The sequence below is a fragment of the Schistocerca nitens genome, chromosome 8 (assembly GCF_023898315.1).
Source record: "Schistocerca nitens isolate TAMUIC-IGC-003100 chromosome 8, iqSchNite1.1, whole genome shotgun sequence".
In the NCBI taxonomy this organism is placed as follows: Eukaryota; Metazoa; Arthropoda; class Insecta; order Orthoptera; family Acrididae; genus Schistocerca; species Schistocerca nitens.
Genome location: NC_064621.1, coordinates 277,869,912 through 277,893,122, shown reverse-complemented (window position 1 = coordinate 277,893,122; position 23,211 = coordinate 277,869,912). Strand labels below are relative to the sequence as shown.

Sequence of the window (23,211 nt, the reverse complement as noted above, 5' to 3'; positions counted from 1 at the left end):
GGGGACTATTTTACCTCCGGAATATTTTACGCAGGAGGACGCCCTCATCATTTAACCATACCGTAAAGCCTCATGCCCTCGGGAAAAATTATCGCTGTAGTTTCCCCTTGCTTTCAGCCGTTCGCAGTACCAGCACAGCAAGGCCGTTTTGGTTAGTGTTACAAGGCCAGATCAGTCAATCATCCAGACTGTTGCCCCTGCGACTACTGAAAAGGCTGCTGCCCCTCTTCAGGAACCACACGTTTGTCTGGCTTAACAGATACCCCTCCGTTGTGGTTGCACCCACGGTACGGCTAGCCGGCCGCGGTGGTCTCGCGGTTCTAGGCGCGCAGTCCGGAACCGTGCGACTGCTACGGTCGCAGGTTCGAATCCTGCCTCGGGCATGGATGTGTGTGATGTCCTTGGTTTAAGTAGTTCTAAGTTCTAGGGGACTTATGACCACAGCAGTTGAGTCCCATAGTGCTCAGAGCCATTTGAACCATTTTTGAACGGTACGGCTATCTGTATCGCTGAGGCATGCAAGCCTCCCCACCAACGGCAAGGTCCATGGTTAAAGAGGGGGGGGGGGAGGGGGGGACTTTATTATAGTTGTTATATAGTTCAAACCATTTACGAAGTTCTAAATTTTATGCAGATATGTTCCTTCTTCAATATATATCTTAATTTGTTCATGAACACGTAGGGGAGGAGGAGGGTTATTTACGGGAAATGACATGCTTCTCGATGAATGGATAATTCATTAAGGATACAGGGTAATTTTCCGGCTCAATATTATGTAAAAATCAACACCTATTTCTTTGGGGCACTGTTTATAATGTATATGTTTTACAGATTTTTTGTTGATATCAGGTAATGCAGCACACGTTATAAACAAATTAGAAGTATTTTGAATATTGTTGAACCTGATTAGTGCTATTAAAAGAAACTACAAAGGACTTGATGGAATTTTTTTTCCAAAATGCTTTCTCAAATTTACGTACCTTTTAATCCAATGTTATACATTTGAAGGAGACCAAATTTTTACCACATGTGCATGACATGATGGCTGAGGTACTAGACCTATTTAATTCTTCGTATTATGTATATTACAAGGATAGAAATATCACATCTTACAATTAAATGTTTATAATTTTTGTCCTAATAAAATTCTTATTTTTTCTATAATTTAGTTGATTCTGGAATAAAGCTTAGGTGTACTACATAAGTATCGACTATTGGAAGTTACAAAAAAATTGAGAAATGCTTTACAAACTTTACGAAATATTTTTACCTGAGTTCTGAAAAATACAACTTGCAGGAAATTGCGAATGAAGATATGAGTCCAATTAAGCTGTGCCTCTGGACATTACTGAAGCGTAGTCTTTATCCCGCAGTATTTCTTCAACTTCAAGCTTCCTCTTGGCGTTCCTTTTAGCAGTTCTTGCTTTTTGGTAACTTGAAGAGCGAATCTTTCAGCTACATGCAGCGTTTGTCTGTCCCACGAAAGCAATTGGTCTTCCATATTAGAGCCACATTTTATGCTTAAATTTCTCAGGACTTCCAACCTTCCTATCACTCCATCACTGAAACATATCACTGCATCTAGTAAAACAACTTTTAACGTATTTAATCTTCCAAAAACATTCTTGGGTGATCTTTGACATATGCAATGGTTGAAACTTTCATTTGTATACTGAGTGCCCCCAGGAAATATTTACTAAGCAAAACAGGGTCACTGAGGTCTCTAAAAACTGGTTTTATTTCATTCATAACAGGCTCTGGAAGAGGAAGCTTATGATGGTATATTTGACCACTTTCTTTTGCTTTTTGGTAACCACACAAAAAACCTGCATCTTTAGGGCAAAGTCCGTGAACACGGTGGTCATCTGTGGAAAACTTATGAAAGTAGGTGGCCCATACAGCTTTTCTCATTGCTGTAACATCATTCAGAGGTGCAGTTCGTCTAATGGACAGTCCATAATAACCGTGAAGAAGGTCTATTTCAGTTTCTGTCAATCTGCCTCGGCCAGGCAGAGATTTTCATCAGACAGCAACTTTCCTTTCATTTCTTTTCGTATCTTCCTCAATCTAGCACCCATTCTCTTTTGCACATGTCCACAACACTCCAGTTTTGTTACCAAGTTATCACCATAAACATTGAACTCATTAATTTTATTGAGAGCTTTAGAGTCCCCATCGCCTAGCTACTTCGTATATCTAACATTATAAACGAACACCGACCTCTGAAAGATTTTTAGAGCTCCATCACACTCCATACCTCCACTGTAACCATCATAATTCTTAGGACACCGATGTTCAGTATGTCCGTCAGTGTTACCATGGCAGGTGTGGCAGTACTTAGATACGCACTCAAAATCATAAATATTTCCGTTCTCCAGAGAAATAGCACTTACAACGCCATTCAAGGAACAATGTCCTCAGCATTGACATGTCCCATCAAGTGCAACAGCAATGTCCCTGCACGCTTCATAGATGCTTTCGACACAACCGTCAAGGAAACGAAAAGTGTTTTTATGTATTTTCTGAGCTTACTGGGAGGAGAAGGAAGGTCCATCAAACCACAAAACGTTTGAGCAGCCTTTTCTCCTTTCCCTGTTGCACGCATTGCATACACTAACTTCAAATTCACATCATATGAATTATGCACAATGTTCGAAGTCATTTTCGAGACTGACTTATTGCAGGATCTACACAGAACAACTAATTTTGACGCTAAACCCTTCCTGCTACTTTGTTGTTCAGTTATTTCCAGACAGCCTACAGCATCACATTGTTTACATTTCGCCACTTCGTTTATCAAAGAAGGTCAGATGCCCACATCAACAATAATAAATCCGTCATTGTTAACACAAAAATTTCAACCACCAGGAGGGGTGCCATGTGGGAGTTACTTCCCTGAAGAACTGAAACATAGGTTACTTTCAATAGTGTGGCTTGCTTTTTTTGTGAACTGGTTACCACGGAATTTCCTTTTATTGAATTTCTTGATGCGTGGCATAGGTCGTATTTATTGCATACTAAAGGATATGTACTTCCACAAATATATGTAGCACTTGGGCAACAAACGTTCAGTAACACGTGAAGAAACCGCTTCAGCGAAACAAAAGTAATACTAGCAAATATAATCATTTACAGACACTAGAAACCTGCACTGTTACCAACATATGCAATGAATAATACGTATAATCGCTGGAAACAGAAGGTTCACAGTTCTTTTCGAAATAATACTGGTTTCTGTAACAGAAATTAAGGGGCCTTGCGGGATACATGACCGTAACTTTAAAATTTGATATATATATATATATAGGGTGAGTCACCTAACGTTACCGCTGGATATATTTCGTAAACCACTTCAAATACTGACGAACCGATTCCACAGACCGAACGTGAGGAGAGGGGCTAGTGTAATTGTTTAATACAAACCATACAAAAATGCACGGAAGTATGTTTTTTAACACAAACCTACGTTTTTTTAAATGGCACCCCGTTAGTTTAGGTTAGCACATCTGAACATATAAATAAATACGTAATCAGTGCCGTTTGTTGCATTGTAAAATGTTAATTACATCCGGAGATATTGTAACCTAAAGTTGACGCTTCAGTACCACTCCTCCACTGTTCGATCGTGTATATCGGAGAGCACCGAATTACGTAGGGATCCAAAGAGAACGGTGATGGACCTTAGGTACAGAAGAGACTGGAACAGCACATTACGTCCACATGCTAACACCTTTTAATTGGTCTTTTTCACTGACGCATATGTACATTACCATGAGGGGCGAGGTACACGTACACACGTGGTTTCCGTTTTCAATTACGGAGTGGAATAGAGTGTGTCCCGACATGTCAGGCCAATAGATGTTCAATGTGGTGGCCATCATTTGCTGCACACAATTGCAATCTCTGTCGTAATGAATGTCGTACACGCCGCAGTACACCCTCGACATGTCAGGCCAATAGATGTTCAATGTGGTGGCCATCATTTGCTGCACACAATTGCAATCTCTGTCGTAATGAATGTCGTACACGCCGCAGTACATCTGGTGCACTGTCGCCGCAGGATGCCACAATACGTTGTTTCATATCCTCTGGGGTTGTAGGCACATCACGATACACATTCTCCTTTAACGTACCCCACAGAAAGAAGTCCAGAGGTGTAAGATCAGGAGAACGGGCTGGCCAATTTATGCGTCCTCCACGTCCTATGAAACGCCCGTCGAACATCCTGTCAAGGGTCAGCCTAGTGTTAATTGCGGAATGTGCAGGTGCACCATCATGCTGATACCACATACGTCGACGCGTTTCCAGTAGGACATTTTCGAGCAACGTTGGCAGATCATTCTGTAGAAACGCGATGTATGTTGCAGTGCTCTCCGATACACACGATCGAACAGCGGAGGAGTGGTACTCAAGCGTCAACTTTAGGTTACAATATCTCCGGATGTAATTAACATTTTACAATGCAACAAACGGCACTGATTACGTATTTGTTTATATGTTGAGATGTGCTAACAAAACTAACGGGGTGCCATTTAAAAAAACGTAGGTTTGTGTTAAAAAACATACTTCCGTGCATTTTTGTATGGTTTGTATTAAGCAATTACGCTAGCCCCTCTCCTCACGTTCGGTCTGTGGAATCGGTTCGTCAGTATTTGAAGTGGTTTACGAAATACATCCAGCGGTAACGTTAGGTGACTCACCCTGTATATGTCATTTTTCAATTGAAACCCTATAATGTATATATCAATGTAATCAGGAAAGGCTATATAATTTAATAAAGATTTATCGGTACCCTGTATCCTTAACCCTTTAGGGATGCCTCGCTCTTTCGTTTTCTACTGGATGTACGTTAGGCATCAGGAACTGCCATTGAGACGGATTTTATTAATTAGCTGCATTAACCTGTCACACGAGCTGTTTCAACTGAGTTTCGCTTAACTGAAAATAACTCCGCCGAATAATTTCAATATTCGATAGCCATGTTCAACATTGCTGAAGGCCGGTTTGCAGGCACTCTCTTCCGGACTTCGCTACACTTTCCGCACTGTACCATTTCTTGTTCTTAAGGTGGTGCCTGTATTAACGAGAGCTCTTCTACCAGAAATTTCAACTGGAAGAAACACACACATACGTGTTCTGGTTATTAGACAGACTGCCACATTAAATTCTACTTTTGATTTAAAATTTGCTTACCGGTTGCTTAGCTGTCATGCGTTTCAGATTTACCGTGGAACAATGCCCATTTCGCTGTATTAGCTATATCGAAGTAGATTTATTCATAACGTTCCGTAGAGGTCATCAAGAAGCAAAACATTAAGATACTTGTCAAAAAAGTCTAGTACATCTTAGAGACTAGTACATCTTATAAGAAACTGAAAGATGAAAGACATTTACACATTATTAGCAAAGGATGGAGATGCGCTTACTAATCAATAAAGACACAGCTCAGGTCGATTACTATAATATTAATGACAGTATTAAAGTGAGCAAGAAATTTGAGTACTTACGTTCTGCAAGACGTGAGACAAGAGTGTTAAGAAGACGGCTATACGGTGATTCCCAAGAAGACTATATTACTTACAGATTAAAAGCGAAATTTAATGATAGATACATTCAGTACAACGATATGAGTTAAACAGAATCTCAGAATGATCAGATCTCTGACCATACATTGATTTATTACACTGTGAGCCGAACATCTTCCAATACAAACCTTTTTAATCCCGTTTGTAGTTCTGTATATATTTCCAAAAACAGTTTTATATGTCTCGCCCTGTATTCTTTGTATGTTTTCCTGGTAGTTACTCTCTTTGGTAGTCAACTGCATGGCTGTATGCTTTGTGTGGACGGAACTGTTTTCTTTACACCTACGTTGTCGACATACGGTCAGAAGGGAGTTATATTTCAGCACCTTATGTTCCCACTTCTGTGTGACTTATTTTGTTCTTCATTGCAAGTATTGATGGAAACTGCAGAATACAATGTTTATATTTTCCTAGCATATCCTGATTTATATTGTATTTATTTGGTTTTACAGCTTTGTCTGATGATGATGTATAAACTGTCAATAAATTAATTTGCGACGAAAACTTTTCACAATTCATTGCATGCCAGTTCTGACTGGTCGCCTACCTCATGGATGGAAGCGTATCTCTGTCAAGTGAAGAAACCTCTGCTCTCAGGACACTTTATGACGTAAATAAAAGGAAGATTCAAGAATGGGATTAAATTTCATAGTGAAAGGATATGAATGATAAGATTTGCTGATGGCATTGCTATCTTCAGCGAAACTGAGCACGAAGCACGAGATCTGTTGATTGGAATGAAAAGTCTACTGAGCGCACAGCATGGATTGAGAGCGAACGAAATTAAGCCGAAAGTAATGAGGCGTAGAAGGAATGAGCTCTGAACGTAGAGTCTGGAATCACGAAGTAGATAAAGAGAAGAAATTCAGCTACATTTGAAGCAAAATTTTCGCGTTACGGACTAAGAAAAGAAGAGAGCTAGAAGAGAATGGAAGCAATTGAGTAGTGGAGGTATAGAAGTATGTTGAAAGTTAAATTGATTGATATGGAACTACATCTGCCTTGTGGTGTGTGGCGGAGGGTCGCAGGTTCGAATCCTGCCTCGGGCATGGATGTGTGTGTTGTCCTTAGGTTAGTTAGGTTTAAGTAGTTCTAAGTTCTACGGGACTTATGACCTCAGCAGTTGAGTCCCATAGTGCTCAGAGCCATTTGAACCATTTTTTACTCTGTGTACAACTGCCGCGTCCACCCTATCCTGTTGCAGTCGCGAATAGTTCGCGGGAAGAACAATTGCCAGTAAGCGTTCGTGTGGGCTCGAATCTCTCTAATTTTGTCTTTACGACCCTTCCGTGAGATATACCCTAGGTGGAAGTAATGTATATTTGTCGACTCGTCTAGAAACTTATGCTCTCAAAAGTTTGAAAGTAACCCACACTGTCATGCAGAACGCCTCTTTCGCAGCGTCTGCCACTAGTGTTGGTTGATCATCTATGTTACGCTTTCGTGCTTACTAAACGCACCTGTCACGAAACGCACTGCTCTTCTACGGATTTTCTCAGTTTTCTCTGTCAGTCCTATCTAGTACGGTTGTCTGACTGGAGGGCAAGTATTGGTCGAACCAAAGCTATGTAAACTACCTCCTTTGTTGACGGATTAAATTTCCTGAGGATTCTTCCAATGAATCTTTGTCTGACACCTGCCTTTCCTGCGATTAGTTACAAGAATTTTTACCGAAAAATAAACGAGAAGAAGAACTCGAAGAAACACTGACAAGAAAGAGGAATACGATGATAGAACATAACGGTATTACATTTTCTGTTTGTACCTTCTGTTCAACGTGATGTACAGAAAGTTTAGAGCAGATGATGAATCACCACAAATGAGACTATCTGCTACTAAACCTGACATCAAAGTTCCTAACGCTCCTAGACATCTTAGTTCACAAGTCGCTGCTCCTATCGTTCCTGCAGTACGTTACCATATGGCGGTGGACGTAGCGATTTCAGACATTCAGACCAGAATTGTGTACTGCACGTGACACACCACTTGCCTAGCTTCAGTGGCGAAGTTTCTACTATGAGAATCTTCAGTATACCACGTCCATCCGGCTCCCTCTCTGCCGGCAGCCATCTCTTGGACAGTCTACTGAACAATCCTAAAACCACCACCTCCAGCAATTTGGACACAGTCCATAATTCCACACCTGCAGTGATGGTAATAACATTTAATGAGAGACTGGGTTGAAGGGTACAGACAGCCACATATAATGCAAAAACGACCTGATCAGCTTTCATGTTATATTTTCGTTGATTTATGTAATATAACTTTACTGACAGCTATCAGCTGGTGGTTTTCTGACCAGTGTTTATGCTACTCTAGTATACACTATCATTTATACCAGGGCCGGCCAGAAATTCTGCACGCGTGCGATGCTCTTGCACATGTGCAACTTCCGGGTCACAGCGTGCACGCCGCAGCCGTCAGCGTTCATGTAGTGCATGTTTCTACGCACAGATGTCGCTCCTCTGTTACACAAAGTGCGTTATCAACACCTCGTATGTATATCACAACCGGGGCTGTAACTGTAAGACCTGTTGCTTCATCGAGCGCAACAGAGAAAGCAACAAAGCATTTATCCTTATTTATTAGCTGCCTGTGCAGATCGCCTGCCATAGCACTGATACGTCTTGTCACTGTTTGTTTGGATAGACTGATTTCTTGAAACCTCCTAACGTTCGTGGGACACACAAGTTCTGCAGCATCAATAAGACACCCTTTCACAAACTCCCCTTCGGAAAAGGGTTTCCCAGATTGTGCAATTCTTAATGCGATTTTAAAACTTGCTCGCAGTGAAGATTTAGTGTGCTTGCCATTCTGGAAAATTGAAAACAGTACATTGTACAGCGTACAGTAAAACAGACATAAATGTAACACAAGAAACTAAGAGTTCAAGGAGTATCAGTTACTTTGAAGTACAGTAAAATCGAGTTGATGTGTCTCATCCATTTTCTGAAGGACATTTAATCTTGCTTGCCGTTCTTCACTGTTGAGTACACTACACTCGTCAATGTGATACGTATTGTAATGTCTTTCAGTTGAAAACTTACTCTGGACGCCTATTATTAGGCGGCACGGCAAACACTGTGAGTTTTCACCAATTGCTACAAAAAAGAATTGCAGTTCCCAGTCATTTTTCAACGACTGAGAACATAGATCTCCCGTCCATTGCTTTTTCACAGTACTTGCCATTTCTCAGTACTTCTCTGTTACGGTTACGGTCACCAGGGGCAAACGAGACTGGATATGTTGCGCTCTTGCTTGTACCACAGGGAAGTGGAGCCGCCGCCGTTCATTTAGGACACATGTCTAATAACAGATGTTGCTGTCGCACACGTGCGCACATGTGCAGCACTTCCGCACGTCTGCACACTGTGCAGCGTTTGGCCGGCCCTGATTTATACACTGTCCAGTCACATTAATATGATCACCGTCCATGTACGAGGTCACCATGAAATAACCACTCACAGTCGGCATGTGACAGCACTGGCAATGGAGTGTGTATAAAGCATGTCGTGATGGGGGGGGGGGGGGGGAGAGGGGACGCCGCAAAATGGAAAACAGTTCAGTAGTTGTCGTAATGTGGAAACGGAGCGATCTATCTGACGTCCAAAAGGGCATGACAATTGACTTACGGGCCAAGTGTGGAAGCGTTCCGAAGCGACTAAGTTTGTGTAGTGTTCGCGTGCTGCCATGCCATGCTTAAAGCATACCGTGCGGTGCGGTGCGTGCCAAAATGACACATCCGAAACTGGCGCCGACACAGCTGTAGTGCAGCACGGGTCATCGGGCCATAGACGAAAGTGGTGAACGACGGCTGCGAAAATCAGACTGGCGAACAGGCGTGCAACTGTTGAGGAACGGACCGCCCAGATGAACCAGGAGGCTACCAAGAGTGTCTCCTCAACGACCGTTCAGCAGAAGTTGCTGCGTTGGGCCTCCGCAGCAGGCGCTTGGTTCGTGCACCCATGCTGTCTACTGTTCATCGGTGACAAAGGCTGGGATTTGCACATCAGTACCACCATTGGAAGTCCCACTGAGTGGCAACAGGTGTGGTTTCCAGATGAATCACGTTTTATGTTGCATCAGACAGAAAGCAGACATCCTGCAACAATTGTCAGAACGATCCAGGTCGGCGGAAGGAGCGTTATGGTCTGCGGATTTTTGTCGTGGAAGTCCCTGTATGATTTAGTTATTCTGTAAGGCACAATGGATCAGAAAATGTATGCATCTATCCAGAATGAGATTTTCACTCTGCAGCGGAGTGTGCGCTGATATGAAACTTCCTGGCAGATTAAAACTGTGTGCCGGACCGAGACTCGAACTCGGGACCTTTGCCTTTCGCGGGCAAGTGCTCTACCCACTGAGCTACCCAAGCACGACTCACGGCCCGTCCTCACAGCTTTACTTCTACCAGTACCTCGTCTCCTACCTTCCAAAATCTCATTCTGGAAACATCCCCCAGGCTGTGGCTAAACCATGTCTCCGAAATATCCTTTCTTCCAGGAGTGCTAGTTCTGCAAGGTTCGCAGGAGAGCTTCTGTAAAGTTTGGAAGGCAGGAGACGAGGTACTGGCAGAAGTAAAGCTGTGAGGACGGGCCGTGAGTCGTGCTTGGGTAGCTAGGTTGGTAGAGCACTTGCACGCGAAAAGCAAAGGTCCCGAGTTCGAGTCTCGGTCCGGCACACAGTTTTAATCTGCCAGGAAGTTTCATATGCATCTATCCTTGGGGACCATGTCAAAAAGTACATTCAGTTTGTTCTTCCTCGGCACGATGGCATCTAGTAGCTGGACAATGAATATCTCACACAACTTTTAGTGTACGTGCCTGGTTCTGAGAGTACCAGGGTAGGTTTACCATATCCTCCTGGTCACAAAACTCCCAGGGTTTAAACCCAATCGAGAATCTGTGGGACCATCTCGACTGGGCTGTTCATGCCATGTATCCTCAACTGAGAAACTTAGTCAAGAGCTAGTCAAGGCTCTGAAGTCGGCATGGTTCGACATCCCTGTCGATAACTCCCAGCACTTCGTTAACTCTCTTCCTGTTCGTCTCGGGCTGCAAAGGGTGGTTATTGACGCCTTTGATGGGTAGTCCCGTTAATGTGACTGGACAGTGTATATATGCTCTCTGTCCTTCAAGCTATTACGGTGGGAACATTATGAAGCACTCTGCTTTGAGTGGGTAGTGATATACGAGTGGAAATGAGAACTACGGTACTTTCTTGCTGTTTGTTTCTAGTTACTAAGTCGTTGCTTATCCTTGGAATATTGTATGGAAGACGCCGCTGTGAAGTCAAGAAGCGTTTCGGCAATTCGCCGCATTTTAGGAATACGTTTGCAGATTGGGTAGAACATCTCATTCCGGAATTTATTTTTTACAAATCCTAGTGAAATTCTGCAAATCACGTGCCTTTTTACATTTACTCTTTACTGATACGCTGCGTTATTGGATGAATGATCCCGTTCACAAGTCCCTTTAGTACAGCCCTTAATAACTCTGTCAACACTTGGTACACCTGGCTGCCTTTCATTGAATAGCGTGACATTTTTGATCTTTCGAACATAAGCGGTATAAATCTTTCTATAAATCCAACAGGTAATCCCATGGGGTTTCCGTAAACTTCTGAACTGGATTGCTGCTGAGTACCCGGAATACCCCATAATCGTGACAGAGAACGGCTACTCGGACTGGGGCGAACTGGATGACAAAAATCGTACGGACTACTACACGGTGAGTATATAGTTGTCGTTACGTTTGTATAATCAGAGATGAGGCTCCGATAACTGTACACTTGCAGACAAGTACAATGGAACTGATACAAATAATTATCACGTTAATGACAGTTCAAAATGATACTTTCATAGGATTTTTTTTTCAAATACGATTTTAATACTAACTGTGTTAAGTACTTTGCTAACGGACGTAAGAATCAAACTATTTGTGTTTGGCTACTGTCATGAGGCGTGCCTATGAAGGTACTAGGCATTAAAGTAGTGTTTCGTTCGTTCTGAGATAGAGGTTTCTTCGAGTAACTATAGCAATATCTAAGTGCATGGTGGTGCTGGTGTGCTTGTGTGTGTGTGTGTGGTGTGTGTGTGTGTGTGTGTGTGTGTGTGTGTGTGGTCTGAACTTGCTTTATGTTTGCTGTGCACCATTTGTTAAATGTTTCATCTTAACTGCCAAATGCGTTCGTAAATTATAGTTTTGAGGAAACGGTCAACAGAAGAGATACATTTGAGGAATGACAATCCAGCAGTCAGGGTGACCATTGAGACTCTCAATCGCAGCGGCTCATTAGCTCGTTTTATTCCACATAAAACGATTTCAACCAAAAAATTCTGTTTCGTATCCTCCCAATTAAAATCCTTGGAGTTGTCGAGTGAATACTTCGTGTGCTGTCTCATCTAACCGATTGCTGAAAGTTTCAATGTATGACCGTTAGATTGCCCACTGTTGCGGAGTTGTCTGTTAACTGTCAATACGATTACACAATCCGCAAAAAATTGCAGCAAAATGTTAGTGACTTCTTAAAACAGCACGTGGATCGCTGCTGAGCGCTACTGACGGAACAGAACTGGTCCGAGTCTCTGATGATCCATCATGGACATGGGACATCGGCTGGTCAAGTAATTATCAAGGATGTTCGCCAACATCCGTGGTATTTGAGATGTTATTTATTTTATTTTATTTTGACTGCCAGTTTTGACATTCCACTATACCATCTCCAGGCACAATATGCATCTCTCAAAAATAAACGATATTGTCATGCAGTGCCATATATTCCTGGAGGTCGTGATTTCAAAACTTAAAAACGCAGAACAATCAATCCGTATACAAAGTGCTTCATTCCAAGAGTTGATTGCAGTAAGTTGGTCGTTAAAAGATGCTAAGGGAAAGCCAAAGGAGACGAGCTTCACGCTTTCTCAGTGACTATTTCAAACCCTCACGGGAAGTGCTGCTGTCAGTTAATACAGGTCAATGTCAACCATTTTTCTAGGGATCATTGCGAAGGAACTTACATTTGGTGCACATACGAACTCGAGTGCCTAACAAATAACCATTGTTCACAGCATCGCATAAAGCTGCCTACTTCAGAGGGCCAAATAACACAGAAGCTGGACAAAAGCAGACTGGCGGCGCGTAGTGTAGCCTCTTTTAAAATGGTGCAAGGCACTGAGTGCATCGACCCCCTACGAGTTGTCTACCCCACAGAGCGTGGAATAACTCCATTAAATTGTCGAAGCGTATAGGTCACGTCGGCAATTTGAAAGGGATTGGTAGCTCATCTTGAGACTGAAGTGGTACGCACAAACATGGGAAAATTATCTGAAACCCCTGCGAGCACAGCCAGGAGAGTCTTTGGCCACGCTTCTGCCGAAAAAACAGTCCATTGCGTTTTACACTGCATCACCTTCAAATGTCGGTAATATTTTACTGTATAATGTACTTCAGTGAAAGAAATTCGGCGTTGCATCTTCGTACTGTTATTGCAAGGTAAATCAGTTCCTAATGACTAATTCAAAGGCTGTATTAGTATCATTTTTACCACTTGTCTTTTCTCATTTGAGATAGCAATGTTGTGGCAATGAGTAAAGTTTGAAATATTTAATTGTGCATGGTTTTTCAGAGCTACTTAGCAGAAATGCTTAAAGCAATCAACATTGATGGCAACAACGTGATTGGCTACACGGCTTGGAGTCTCCTTGATAACCTCGAGTGGACTGATGGCTTTACGTAAGTAGTAAATCATATTTGAGATATGGCCATGGTAATTCGATTACAACGCTTTTGTCTTTATCTCTCTTGCTACTCAATGTGTTTGTGAGGAAGTTGGAGTGCGTGTCGCATGAAGGAAGTAACAGTTCACACCACCTGCTTAAATCAAGTCTGCTGCTTCTCCATTCTATGAATTATGGTATAGATTCTAAGCAAAGGCAACGAAAGAAACTCCAGACGTAGGAATAGGGTTTCCAGAAGAACGGTAGGACACACAAGAAGAGGCAGGAAAACAAATATTGGAATAAGGACGGAAGTACAAAGAATAATTCTTTATTGCGAGACCTGCAGCATGTTACATTACGACATTATGCAGAGAATTGGCAGGCAGTATGCTGCTCGATATTTTATTTTAATATACAAGCTTATTTCCGATTTATTGCCTTCATCAGTACGTATCCTCACGTTGTAGATTGACATGTGTCAACTCTGAGTAAACTATTTCTCGTGCCTGTAGTTGTTGGGTGAAATATTTCTTTCAGTGACCGATTAAAGCTGTTCGATAATTTTCTGTCGTACGTATATTAAAATATGTATTTTTATTTAATAGTTATAGAAAGCAAGTTTCATATCTAGTTGTTTGCTCAAAGGTACTTCTGTTGTTCCGCGTCGTGTAACAGCACTACTTACAAAAGTGGGAAAATGTTATTGAATTAGGATGAAAGTAAGCAATATCAAAATGAAGATTATCAGAAAATATGATGGTTCCGCCAAATAATCATTGCAAGCGCAGTCTATACAGAAAATTAAATATTTGACGTACTTCGCAACTTTGGTAACGGAAAATGCAAACTGTGTTGAAATAAGTTGAATGTGTATGGGTAAAATAGCTTTGGACAACAGGAATGCTATTTTGATTGCAAACAGTATTTCAGTAGAAGTAAGAAAGATATTTGGAAAGAGTTTTATCTGGAGTGTAATGTTTATGGCAGTTAAACATGGGCGGTTAAAATGCAAGAAATAAGGTTCTGGCCAAAAATGCTAAAACTGAAATGGACTGGTATAGTGAGTCAGTAAACACTTTAGAAAGGCAGGAGAGGAAACAGGAATAAGAGAAATCATGAGAACAAGAAAAACATTTTTGGTGGTGAATATGTATTGAGAAGACATTTTGTGATATAAAGATTCGCTAAAGGAGAGATTACAGCGAAAAGAGAGAAAGAAAGAAGATGGTTTATAAAAGTGAATAACATAAATAAAAAAGCTACGAATGGATTACTCAAGATGTATGGGACTGAGGAAGGTGAAGAGCGTGTACAAGGACTGAGGAAGATGGAGACTGGTACCTGCGGAATGGCCATAATTGTTCCTTTGGTTAATCAGTAACACAAGTTATGATAATGAGAAACGAGGCATACGCAGTCTAAAACAAACAGAACACACACACTTATTTAAGTCAACCCTTCCGTATTAATGTCACCCCCAGAAATACTATACTCTGATTAGAACATACTATACTCTGATTAGAACATACCATACTCTGATTAGAACTATTTGTTATCTGACCTTCGTCACATGGCCCAGTAGCATTGAAACGTCGAGGGTGAAATGATTCACACGCCCCTCTTACTCGGAAATGATGTCAAAATGACATGTACGTATCCAGCATTGACACCAACTGCTCCCATGCGATTATGGATCCTCGGGAATCGCAGAAACACAGGCTACACTGTGTGATCAAAAGTATCCAGACACCTGGCTGAAAATGACTTACAAATTCGTGGAGCCCTCCTTCGGTAATGCTGGAATTCAATATGGTGTTGGCCCACCCTTAGCCTTCCTGACAGCTTCCACTCTCGCAGGTACACGTTAATCAGGTGCTGGAAGGTTACTTTGGGAATGGCAGCCCTTTCATTACGTAGGTATCGAAGTCGGTCGGTGTGACCTGGCACGAAGTTGGCGTTCCTAAACATCCCAAAGGTGTTCCATGGGATTCAGGTCAGGACTCTGTGCAGGCCAGTCCATTACAGGGATGTTATTGTCGTGTAACTAATCCGCCACAGGCCGTGTATTATGAACAGGTGATCGATCATGTTGAAAGATGCAATCGCCATCCCCGAATCGCTGTTTAACAGTGGGAAGTAAGAAGGTGCTTAAAACGTGAATGTAGGCCTGTGCTGTGATAGTGCCACGCAAAACAACAGGGTGTGCATCCCCCCTGCATGAAAAACACGACCACACCATAACACCACCGCCTCCAAATTTTACTGTTGGCACTACAAACGTTGGCAGCTGACTTTCACGGGCATTCGCCATACCCACATCCTGCCATCGGATCGCCACATTGTGACCGTGATTCGTCACTCACTCAACGTTTTCCCACTATTCAATCGTCCAATTTTTACGCTCATTACACCAAGCGAGGAGTCGTTTGGCATTTACTGGCGTGATGTGTGGCTTATGAGCAGCCGCTCGAACATGAAATCAAAGTTTTCTCAGGTGTCTGCCTATTACACATTACGACCCTCTTCAACTGTCAACGGTCTCTGTCAGTCAACAGACGAGGTCGGCCTATATGTTTTTGTGCTGTACGTGTCCCTTCACGTTCCAATTCACTATCATATCGAAAAAAAAAAACACCTAGGGATGAGTAGGAGTGTGGAAATCTCGCGTACAGACGTATGACACAAGTGACACTCAATCACCTGACCATGTTCGAACTCCGTGACTTCCGCGGAGCGCCACATTCTGTTCTCTTACCATGTGTAATGACTACTCAGATCGCTTATATGGAGTACCTGGCAGTGGATGGCAGCACAATGCATCTAATATAAAAACACGTGTTTTTGGTGATATCCGGATACTTTTGATCACATAGTGTAAATGTTCATTTCACAGCAATGTAAACTGTCCTCTTAAATTCACGCCTAGTCACAACCCCTGAAATATCAACATATTGCAAACCAAACAGCCAAATATTTGTGACTATGAAGAATATACATGTTACTATTACTCATTTCACTTGCAGCAATTTAAGCTGTCCTCTTAGGTTCCTGCCTGACCACAACCTAGGAAAACGTGATATATTGGGAAATAAAGAGCTAAGTATTTGTGATAAGTGAGGAATACAAAAGTCATTGCTGGTCGTTCCCTTCAAGTAATTTCAATCTTCGTTTTCTAATCACAATTTCTGAGAGAGCGCACCATCCCTGGCGGGCCGCTTGAATTTACACGAGCAACGGCCTGATCAGCTAACTTCAATGCTAATTAACAAGGAAACGACGCTACGTATCGATTTTTTCTTATTAATTACTTCTCAGGCACACTACCCTTCAACGCCCTTAAAGCTTTTCAGACTGTTTCTGACCACCCTGTATAGTGTGCTATTGGTGTTGTCGTTGGTTTGCTGTCGATTGTGATGGGCATCACCGAACCGTTGATACGGATTCACTTTCTAACCTGTATTCCTATTCATGATGGATCCTACTCCGTTACACCGTTTTCTGCTATCACTGTTATTAACTTATATTCGTCCCTTCAGAAGCTCTTATCATTTTACGATTTGACTTCACTAACCTCCATCGTATCTAGATTGAAACTTTGCATTTCCCTTTGCAAATTTTCCAGCGTCCCTACCACGTTACCCTTTTCTTGCTTATTTAACTTTTTTTTACCATGGTTGATTTCCATTGGCAGTCCCCTCCAGGGGATTCGAATGCAGAACTAATCCAAAATTTTTTGTCAATGGAGAGATCATCAAGACGCTTTTTCAATTACAGTCCACATTTATCAGTGACTAACCTCGAATCCCGTACTCAGAACGTTTTGATCTCCAGTCAAAGACAATACCACTAAGCCGCTGTTAAATTACATCCTACAACTAATTGAGGACGTTAGGTGTAAGTGGTACTCTGAGATGAAGAAGTTTACACTGGAGATGATATCGTGTCAGGTCGGCTCAAACCGAAGGACTGATGAACACTCAAAGGAAAGTCTACAATGGACCTGTAATACTTACATCTCCTTGCTAAAGGACACTTTCAAACTGGCCGAAACGTTGGTTTCATAAAGAGTATTCCAACGCAGTATTACTGATGAGAATTAATGGTATAAGCAATCATGCGGCTGTTATAAAACGCAGCGGTTCAGCAGTTAAAGAAAAATGTAGATATCTGTGCGTATTGTGTCCAGTGAGAATGAAAAAACTTGCATCACACTTAGAGATCATCAACATCATCATCAGAGATCAGTTAATTTCCATAATTATGTTGCTTGTTCTGTACTGTATCAGAGTAAATGAAAATGTTTTAATGTACCGTCTCTTTTGATCTATCACGTTATTTGAAGCCATAATATTTGCTTCGGTATTTTAGTTATACAGGGTGAGTCACTAACTATTGCCACCAAGTATAACTCCGAAAGTATGATAGGAGCTGAAAAGTTTGTGAGACAAAAGTTGCATGGGACAACGGAGGCCATAATATGACGTTGGTTTTTTGTTGCTAGGTGGGGTCGCTTCAGAGATATGAAGTTTAACTTTTTTTTCTGGGATGCTATAGTTTTCTGATAGCGGCTATCGAGACGAATCCAATGATGTGTAACAGTAAGGTCTTTGAAGGTCAACGAAGGTCACAAAGGTGGCGTGAACGTCCATTTACAGAAGGTTTTAGAAGTGATGACCATTGGTACAAATGCAGTGCTACAGTCTTCTTATCATGGATTGAGTGGTATTCCTTATCACATCGGCACTTATCGAAGCATATGCTCTGATAATTCTCTCTCGCACATCTTCAGGTGTAGTTGGAACGTCTTTGCAAACAATGTTTTTTACGAATCCCCACAAGAAAAAATTCAGAGGCGTCAAGTCTGGCGAACGAGCCGGCCACGACCCGTCTTCTCCGCGTCCAGTCCAACGATTTGGGAATTGTCCCTGCCTCTCTTTTCTAGCCAACAGCGAAAAATGTGCCGGACACCCATCGTGTCGATACCACATTCTGTCCCTTGTTCCAAAAGTTATTTCTTCCGGTAACAGACCTAATGTTTCTTGCAGGAACGTGGTGTACTTCCTACCATTAAGATTTTCTTCGATGAAATAGGGGCCTATAATTCTGTCCTCCAGAATCCCACACCATACATTCACCGTCCACGGTTTTTGGTGTGCAACTTGCCGCAGACAACACGGATTTTCAGTTGCTCAATAACGCATGTTATGGATATAAACATTTCCATGATTCGTGAATGTAGCCTCGTGAATAAATAAAATCAAGTTAATAAATTTGTCGTCCCTCTGAATCTGAAGTTGAGCCCATCGGCAGAATTCAATGCGACGCATACAATCCGTACCAGTTAATTCTTAGTGGAGTCTGATATGGTAAAGATGATATTTATGACGATGCAGAACACGAACAACACTACTCTGGCTCATGCCAGAGTCCCTTGCGATTTGACGCGAACTAACACAAGGATTTCGAACCACAGTGGCAAGAGTACCAATTTCCGTTTCCTCCTTAGTAACTTTCCTTTGGCGGATATGTTTCCGATGCGTTAAAGATCCAGTTGTTCTCAATTTATCATACACATATTTAAATGTACGACGTTAGGGTGAGTACATTGAGGATATCTTTCAGCGTATAAGTCCCTAGCTCTCACTGAGCTTCGTTGGCATTCTCCGTAAATGATAATCATATCGGCTTGTTCTAAGGAGCAATACATCATTCACATTCGCTTGATGCGACGATACTAGTCTTACGGTTACTAAACCATTGAAAGGTTTTTACATGTCAATGACGCGTTTGATGGATACGCCGTATTCGACGAATATTTACTTTTAGCACGATATGCGAGAGAGCATTGTTAGAGCATGTGCTTCGATAAATGTCGAAGTGATAAGCAATACCGCTCAATCCATGATAAGAAGATTGCAGCACTGCATTGATACCAATGGTCATCACTTCGAACATCTTCTGTAAATGGATGTTCTTGCCACCTTTGTGGCCTTCGTTGATCTTCAAAGACCTTACTGTTACATATAACTGGATTCGCCTCGATAACCGCTATCAGAAAATAAATACCAAACTATAGTATACCATAAAAAAAATTTGACCTTGATATCTCCGACGCGACCAAAGATAGCAACAAAAGCTAGCGTCATATTATGGCCCCCGTTGTCCCATGCAACTTTTGTCTCAGAAACTTTTGAGCTCCTGTCATACTTTGGGAGCTATTCTAGGTGGCAATAGTTAGTGACTCACCATGTTTCTTTCATCATCTTTTTACATGATGAAGGTACGATTATTATTTCTGGGTCTGTTTCCCGGAATATTCAGTTGGTCCAAATGATATAAGTTGACAACTCCCAAAAATAATATTCTGCGATATCTGAGACATAAAGACGTAGGCACTGTGTGTTCAAAAGTTGTGACTGAATGTAAATATAGAAACGATAATGATCTGTTTGGTGATACATTTACTTTGAAATTACTAATGTTGCCTTTTTTTTCAGCATAAAATTCGGCCTGTATCAGGTCGACTTCAACGATCCCGAAAGGCCCAGGACGGCGAAGGATTCAGTGCAGACAATGGCTCAGATATACGCTAGCAAAGAATTGCCTATAGAATTCTTCGAGTGATAACACCTTTCACGGTTTATGTAGAAAGACACCTTTGTCCAGCAATAATGAAAAATTCATATGTGGTTTTCTTCTACATGTGACTAAAAACGTTACGTACTTTCAACATAAAAGAATGTTGTCGGCTGTTCTGATATCTGTCTTATCGTTTATGATTTTTTATGGCATGTTTCCAGAGTTGCTTCAGCAGCGAATGTATCATATGCATGTGTGCACGCTTAATATTCTATGAGGCTTACTGTTGCAATTGTCCATTGATTTGAAAATACAACTGAAACAACTTAAGACCTACTGTCCTTAAGGCTGAAAACGACATATCGCAGCCTGTAGTGTGAAGTCTGAGACAGTGTGGCGTACGTAGCATGTCACATCATTAACAAATTTTAGGTATGCACAAAGAGACTTCAGAAAGTAAGTTACAAGTGATTATGAGAGGGCAGATAGCCTTTATTAACTATTGCACCACTCTTTAAGCTGCGTAATACATTTCAGCATTGTCATCCAGTCACTGCGATCAACAGTCGGAACATTCTAACAATTCATACTATTTCTTGACGACGGAAATCCGCTCTTTGGTCACAGAGCCACTTGAGGACCGCTGTGTGAACGTTCTCGTCGTTGGAAAACCTCTTTCTCCAAACCCCAACTCCCCCCCCCCCCCCCCCCCCCAGCCAACATAAGCATCATCCAAGTCTGTGCTACCTTAGTCAAATTCCAATACAGTTGGATGAGACGTTGCATTTGGTCCATATACTCTCAAAATTTTACGGTGAGTATGTGTGCAGTTTAGAAGTTTCTCCCTGTAAGACTCGTACCGTCCTGCGTATTTCAGCTTTGGAGTACGCGTACAGTTCCTTCAGCATTTCACTGCAGACTGTGTAGGACCTGTTATCTGCATCGAAGCAGTACTCTGTCTGCAGGAAATCCAGAACACGTACTCTCTTCTGACAAGGCGCCACTACTGTTGCGCAATGATATTAACGTTAGACGACAAGTGAAACGTAGTTCCTGAAGGCCCGTCGTAACTTACGACAGCTGTATCTTTACTGCAAATACATTCGCAGACCCGTTACTTATGAATAGAAAGATATGAACCATAAAGCAGCAGCTTGTCTCGAATCACCAAAACCAATATTGTAAGCAAAATTGTGTTGCTTATGATATGAAGAAACACAAAATTTCCAAAATGTGTCTTTCACTCTGTTCTGAAACTTCTAGGCACACTATAATTGTGTGCCTCATCAGAACTCAGACCTAGAACCCTGCCTTTCGAGGGCAGTAATCTCACCGGAAGCTGTCACTACACGGAGATGGAGAAGGGTAACAGCAGATCTAAGACTGTGAGGACGATTTGTTAGTTATAGGATTTTATAGGAAATTCGTTGACATTATCAGCGCATGTGTTCGAAATGTTTGCACCAACCCGAGATGAAATATAATCTAGTAGAGTAGAAAAAAGTTACAGAATCTCCTCCATCAGGATTTTCCATTTTTGGATTTCCTCTATGAAGACTACAGAGCTCACTCGTTGGATGCTGTATCTACAGGGTGAAGATACTAGAAGAGTCGTACTCGGATGACCGCAGTCTAATTTTAAAATACGATTAAGGTGAGCTCAGCACAACAGACGTACTGAACGCATACAAAAAATCCAGCGGAGTCAAAATTAACGAGGACCAAAGACGCGCCAGAGCCAAAATTAATGTGACGTTGGACCCAATTCTCTATCTCTGGACACCCATGACTTCATAGAGTGAGCAAAAATACATTTAGATGACGATAACCACAGGGAATCCTACGTATGTATTAAGATTTAATTGGATGGCAAAGATACAGTCCAAGAGCTAAGACATCCGAAGTCTACATAGACTACAAATAGCTTATTGAATTAATGCGTACGTATTTTTTGGGTTGAATCATGTAGGTGTTGTCCTGCCTATAACTGAAAATTATGCAAGTGTAGCAACTCTGTAGCAACTCTGTGGATTGTGCATTATTATTATTATTGTTATTATTTTGCCAACAAAACCACCCAGTATATCCGAGGGTGAGGGGGGTTGAGAAATCCGCACCAACAAACGAAGACACTAAGGAAAAGTGTTGGGAACATTGCGGAAAAGATCTTGCTGAAGTATCAGCCACCAGATTTAATATCACCGATTTATACTGGACCCAGAAGCTCATCTGACAAACAGGCTGAATATGCTACACAGTATAGCACACATGGGTGTGTACATATTACGTCAGTAAGCATGATAAGCTCTGAGACTTTCCTACAGACTTTCGTACTGTTAGCTAAGGCTGTATTTACGTTTTCTTTCTCTAATCTGAACGAATGAAGCATTCTATAACTAATAGGGTTGACATTCTTCCCTCCAGAAATCAGTACGTAATTTTTATCAGACTATGGTGAGGGTATACTCATGTGTAAAAACTACGTGTGCATCACGTGATTTTTTACTCCCTACTAGGCCCTTGTTGTGCATAACTGAAGCCTGAACTATCAAAGTGTTCCTATAACTCTCCACCATATAGTAGGTGTCGAAAACTCCGCATCGAATATCATCAAAGAGCTGTCTGAGCCTCTATTTTAAGTTCTGCACCCAGCACCAAACTGAAGCATTATGGGATAGACGGGTTGGGTATGTTTTTATGTCAATGAAGTTATTTTTCTTGAAAAATTACGAAGTTTTTTGGAGAGTTTCTTGGAAACGATTACTACTGTATTACCGTTATCTGCTTTGAATACTGACATGTTGTCTCATTCTATTCTTTCACAAATGATACTGATATTTTCGTTTTACTTGTTGTGGAATTTATTAATTATTGTTATTAATTTTGCAGGTTTTTCTGGTAATGTCGTCCTGTTCTACATTAGTAATTTAACTTCTCTACCCCTAGAATTGAAGTTAAATTAATACGACTGAATAATATCTAGTTATTTGAAAGGAAACTTTAGGTGAGAGAAGTGGCTTCCCCAACACTTTTACACAATTATCTCCCACTTTTCTAGGCGTACAGTTAATTATTCCTACTGGAATAAAAGTTCTGTGGCTCTGCAGAATACCGGCTATCGTCGACTAATTTCGTAATCAGAGGCACATCATATGCCGTGGGGAAGCCGTCATGCGTGCTATGACGTGCTCACTCTGCAACATGGCAATCAGTGTCTAAGTTGTGTATCAATTTCGATGAAGTCCAGAAATTAATGTCTTAAAATAGAGGATAAACGACCGCGGTGTAGGCTCTACTGATTTCTCGAGATACAAAGTGCCGAGCCAC

At 41.6% G+C, this 23,211-nt stretch overlaps 1 protein-coding gene across 1 annotated transcript in view; it reads left to right on the top strand.

Moving 5' to 3' along the window:
• LOC126199003 (myrosinase 1-like) overlaps window positions 1–20,146 on the top strand; it is a 110,783-nt gene extending 90,637 nt beyond the window's left edge. The window contains exons 9-11 of the mRNA XM_049935682.1: window positions 11,180–11,314; window positions 13,212–13,318; window positions 19,803–20,146. Coding sequence (XP_049791639.1) covers window positions 11,180–11,314; window positions 13,212–13,318; window positions 19,803–19,929 — 369 coding nt within the window. The 3' untranslated portion in view covers window positions 19,930–20,146. The remainder of the gene's footprint in view (window positions 1–11,179; window positions 11,315–13,211; window positions 13,319–19,802) is intronic.
• The last annotated feature ends 3,065 nt before the right edge of the window (window positions 20,147–23,211 follow it).